Genomic DNA, 5,185 nt, shown 5'->3' on the forward strand with positions numbered 1-5,185 from the left:
GAGAAAGCTTGCATGTACGTACCACCACAACCGGGTGGTCCTTTTTTTGTCTAAAAAAAGAACCGGGTGGTCCTTTCAAGGGATCGGACAGGTGGTCGGCTATTAGCGAGAAAGAACCCGGTTCTCCTTTCCCCCAGAAAAAAATACGAAATTTAAAACATTTATAAAACAGCATGGGAATTCGATTTTGAAAACGGCATCCGAAAAGAATATCCAACTCACGGCCTCGCGCTCACGCTCACGCACGCCGTCACGCCCGAGTTTTCAAAGGAAGAGAGAGGAGGCCTGCGATCTGACGTCGAGAGCCGAGGACTCGTGACGGCGTGACAGCCACATGTCTCCGCGACAGGCGGCCCCATCAGGACCGTCCAATACCAGGGGCCGCAATATAAAACTGCCGGATCCCATCTACCAAATCAGGCCAAGACAACTCAAAAAAGAAAAAAATCAGGCGAAGACACCAGTAACGTCCCTTCAGCCGTCCGATGGCCCGACTCGACCCCCCTAGAGCCGATCGGGCCGTCCGACGATCTTCTTGGCCAACACCCTAAAATTAATCGCACCCCACGGCTCCGTGGCCCATCCCTCCCCCTTATTAATACCGCGGCCGCCCCGCCTTGGCCCATTATCCTCCGCCACTCCGCTCTCCGAAAAGTTCTTCTTGTTCCGCAAACCACACGAAGAAAAAAAGCAAAGGTGAGAACGGCCTCTCTCGATCTCAACGACGCCCCTCCCCCGTTCGAAATCTCGTCCAAATTTCTTGTCTGGTTTCCTCCGATCAATCGCCAGATCTGGCCGGTCAGGCCTTGTTCACCGAATCTGAATTTTAGAAGAAGAAAAATACGGTGTTTGTCGTTTGATTAGTTATAGGGGGGTTGTTACGCTTTAATTCGTGCTCTTGGCGCTTTGATTCCTGCTAATGGAATCGATTTCGATTGAGATGCGCGTCGCGATCTGGTGATTTAGCGCGGGTTAATTAATGACGCCGTATGCTTGCCACTCTGTAGCGCAGATCTGCTTGGATTCGCTGCACGTGACCTGATTTTTTGCTTGATTGATTTTGCAAGAGATGGCGACCACGAATTGGACGCTCCCCGACCACCCCACGCTCCCCAAGGGGAAGACGGTGGCCGTCGTCGTGCTCGACGGATGGGGCGAGGCCAGCCCCGACCAGTACAACTGCATACATGTCGCCCAGACGCCCGTCACGGATTCGCTCAAGAATGTAGGTTACCCGCACCTGTATCGTTTTACCTTCGTCTGTTTAATATGATTATTATGATTGCCTGCATCCTTTTGTCGGATTTAATGTGATTCAGTCACATACTTCTGCTGTAGATGAAGCATCCTGATTGCAGTTGTTGCTTTGGTTTGAGCATGATGATGAATCTGATGCGAATGTTGGACCCTTTACTATAAAAAAACAGTCAATATTGTGCAATCGTAACTAGTGCACACTCGTGTAATTTTCGCTACAATGTTTGTTTACATTACTACTGTAATTCATATGTTGCATCCAACCTGAACTAATTTGGATGTACTGTAGTTTTTTGCATGCTAAATTTTTACCGCATAACTTTGCTTGAGATGTGCAATAACTAAGCTTAACTCTGTTTTAGGGTGCTCCTGAGAAGTGGAGGCTAGTGAAGGCTCATGGAACTGCCGTTGGTCTCCCAAGTGACGACGACATGGGCAACAGTGAAGTTGGCCACAATGCTCTTGGAGCTGGCCGAATCTTTGCTCAAGGGTATGCTGTTTTTTCCCCTTTGAAATATGTATTCTTTGCTGTTAGTACCGATCAGTGCAATTTTTTGTTACAAGTTCTGATACAGTTCTGACTTCAACGGGATTCTTGATAGTATCAATATGGTCTTCTAGTTTTGCATCGCCATCAATTATTTTAGTAACTCTGTAGGAACCATGTCTTGTGGATGCTTTTAGTTTTTTGCTTTGGTTATGTTACATACTTTGCTGTCTAACTGTTTGAGTCGTTTGCATAACCATGTGCTAGACTTTATCAATTACTATTGTCACACTATATTCTTTTTCACTTGTATGCTGCTTTCACATTTTCACTTTTGTATGCTATAACAATTAGCCATTTCAGATTGTTTTCAACAAAGCTAATTAAATTAAATTATATACTTAATTTCTATAGCGCGAAGCTTGTTGATGCTGCTCTTGCTTCCGGGAAGATTTGGGAAGACGAGGGGTTCAATTACATCAAGGAATCTTTTGATAAGGGTACTCTGCACCTTATTGGTTTGTTGAGTGATGGAGGCGTTCACTCCCGGCTAGACCAAGTGCAGGTTAGCTAAGCAATCATTGTGATGGACGCCAGACCTTGTTGTCTTGTGATGATTTGTCAAATATTAAAATTGCTCTGTTTTGTTTCACTTTATTTTCAGTTGATTGTGAAAGGTGCCAGTGAGAGGGGAGCAAAAAGAATTCGCCTTCACATTCTTACTGATGGGCGTGATGTTTTGGATGGCAGTAGTGTTGGTTTCGTAGAGACAATTGAGAAAGATCTTGCTCAGCTTCGTGAGCAGGGTGTTGATGCACGGATTGCATCTGGTGGTGGAAGGATGTATGTTACCATGGACCGCTACGAGGTATATACTCTCATTTTATTGTTTAGTTTTGTAAGGTGCAATTTTGTGTTATATTTTATAGTTGGAAAAATACATTTTCCTGGTGAAATTCAAGTCATGTTTTTTGATACATTGCAGAATGACTGGAGTGTGGTCAAGCGTGGGTGGGATGCCCAGGTACTTGGAGAAGCACCATACAAATTCCCAAATGCACTTGAAGCTGTGAAGACTCTAAGGGCAGAGCCCAAGGCCAATGATCAGTATTTGCCCCCCTTTGTGATAGTTGATGAGAGTGGCAAATCGGTTGGTCCTATAGTAGACGGTGATGCAGTCGTGACTTTCAATTTCAGAGCTGATCGCATGGTTATGCTTGCGAAAGCACTTGAGTTTCCTGATTTCGATAAATTTGACCGTGTTCGTGTACCAAAAATTAAGTACGCTGGGATGCTTCAGTATGATGGTGAGTTGAAGCTTCCAAGCAAGTACCTTGTTTCCCCACCTTTGATTGAGAGGACATCTGGTGAATACTTGGTGAAGAATGGTGTCCGCACCTTCGCTTGCAGGCAAGTACCTAGTTTTCCATTCTATTTGTTCCAATGCTAAGACACTTGGTTCTTCACGTTCATCTCTATACTATAATTCCTGGTCATTAGTTAGTCATGATTCGGGTGCTTGATTACGTGGAACATTACTTTATGTCAGGTTAGCATACTCCCATTGAAAACAAATATGGGTCAAGTACTGGGTAAAATGTGAATACGCAAGTCAGATGCTTATTGTATTTTGCCCTAAGCTTTATATTTGTTGCCAATCATATGTCAAATCACCAAAACAGAAAATTAATTTCATTGGTTTGTTGTACTTTCTGGAACCTATTAGTATAGTTGTCTGGGGGCAAAGCTTAACTACAGTGGCAGTAATTGAAATTATCTACATCTGAATACTTTTTTTCTGAAAGGCCATTCAGCGTTTATTGACCTGATGATTCCCCTATTCTTATAATTGCGAGGGAATCATTATTTTTGCAAACCGTTATTTCAGTTGTTTTGAGGTCTAAAGTTTGTTCTGTGCGTAGAAATTGATCCTATGTTTCTGCACATTTGTATTTATGATTTCTTTTTATTTGTTCATAACAGTGAGACAGTTAAGTTTGGCCATGTCACATTTTTCTGGAATGGAAACCGTTCGGGATACTTTGACGAGACCAGGGAAGAGTATGTAGAAATTCCCAGTGACAGTGGTATCACATTCAATGAGCAGCCCAAAATGAAGGCACTTGAAATTGCTGAGAAAACTCGGGATGCTATCCTCAGTGGGAAGTTTGACCAGGTAAGGAATTCGGAAAGGTGTAACAGGTGACATCCTTGGTTTGCCCCCATAAATTTACATAACATATTATATGCTTGTAGGTGCGTATTAACCTGCCAAACGGTGACATGGTTGGTCACACTGGTGATATTGAAGCCACAGTTGTTGCTTGCAAGGCTGCTGATGAAGCTGTCAAGGTGAGAACAAACAAGAAACTGCGTTTTATGCTGTCAATGTTTTGTTTTCATTATCTATATCCTGAAAGTTGAAATGGTGAATTTACTTGAAATTACACATGTTAGCACAGTTTCAGTGACAAATTCTCTGAAACACTTGTGTTCTGGGACACGCAGTTTCACCGAATGATGGTTCTACCTCATTTGCCTTTTACTTATCTGTATCATTGGTTTCCCTTTAAAACAGATGGTCTTGGATGCTGTGGAGCAAGTTGGTGGTATCTATCTTGTCACAGCTGATCATGGAAACGCAGAGGATATGGTTAAGAGGAACAAAGCTGGCGAGCCTATGCTTGACAAGAGTGGTAGCATCCAGATTCTTACCTCGCATACGCTTCAGCCAGTAAGTGCAATGGCCTTTGATGCTCTTCCTGCAAGACCAATTTTACGTGACAACATTTATCACTTGGTTTTGACCTGCCTGTAAAACTTTGCAGGTCCCTGTTGCTATCGGAGGCCCTGGTCTCCACCCAGGAGTGAGATTCCGCTCCGACATCCAGACACCCGGGCTCGCCAACGTCGCTGCCACCGTGATGAACCTCCACGGCTTCCAGGCCCCTGCTGATTACGAGACGACCCTCATCGAAGTCGTTGACAAGTAAAAAAAAAAACTGTGCTCTCTGAAGCCAAAATTGCTGTAGCCAATTTTGTCGCTATAGTTTTGGGGTGGGTCAAGGAATGATCGCATCATTGAATAATTTGAGATTTGACAGCACGCTTGCTCGAACTTATCATGTGTAACATTGAGAAAGGTGGATTTTACTTGCAGTTAGCTCTATTTTGTAATTTGGGGTATTGCCACGCGGGTTTGCTTAACAGACCGATAGCGATTTTTGCTCAGCTATATGTGCACTAACCCCAGGTTGTGCCTCAGCGGGCGACTGTCAGTGCAGTGGCGTTTTTTTTTTTTTGAGATAGGTGCAGTGGCGTCTTTTGACGTGCTCTTGTTAGTGTGTGTGACGGTGTGACCTTAGGGCTAGTGTTGGGTCGAGTGGTCAACAGGCCATCGCATGGTCCCATGGGCTGAGCGATTTCAATCATGGCGATTTC

The 5,185-nt window shown here is 44.1% G+C and overlaps 1 protein-coding gene across 1 annotated transcript; it reads left to right on the top strand.

The window, feature by feature from the left end:
- Positions 1-433: 433 nt before the first annotated feature.
- Positions 434-4,907, top strand: LOC123071196 (2,3-bisphosphoglycerate-independent phosphoglycerate mutase). The gene is made up of 10 exons (XM_044494709.1): positions 434-696; positions 1,068-1,225; positions 1,620-1,747; positions 2,159-2,309; positions 2,409-2,612; positions 2,730-3,154; positions 3,728-3,920; positions 4,001-4,096; positions 4,323-4,478; positions 4,573-4,907. Exons 2-10 carry the CDS (start codon positions 1,070-1,072, stop codon positions 4,735-4,737), a joined length of 1,674 nt encoding a protein of 557 aa, XP_044350644.1. The 5' UTR covers positions 434-696; positions 1,068-1,069; the 3' UTR covers positions 4,738-4,907.
- The last annotated feature ends 278 nt before the right edge of the window (positions 4,908-5,185 follow it).

The sequence above is a fragment of the Triticum aestivum genome, chromosome 3B (assembly GCF_018294505.1).
Source record: "Triticum aestivum cultivar Chinese Spring chromosome 3B, IWGSC CS RefSeq v2.1, whole genome shotgun sequence".
Classification (NCBI taxonomy): domain Eukaryota; kingdom Viridiplantae; phylum Streptophyta; class Magnoliopsida; order Poales; family Poaceae; genus Triticum; species Triticum aestivum.

What these genes read in the sequence shown, in the direction of transcription:
- LOC123071196 (XM_044494709.1), top strand. Translation starts at nt 1,070, where the DNA reads ATGGCGACCACGAATTGGACGCTCCCCGACCACCCCACGCTCCCCAAG. An exon ending in GTCCGCACCTTCGCTTGCAG is followed by an intron (nt 3,155 to 3,727) that starts GCAAGTACCTAG and finishes TGTTCATAACAG; the next exon opens with TGAGACAGTTAAGTTTGGCC. An exon ending in TCAGTGGGAAGTTTGACCAG is followed by an intron (nt 3,921 to 4,000) that starts GTAAGGAATTCG and finishes ATATGCTTGTAG; the next exon opens with GTGCGTATTAACCTGCCAAA.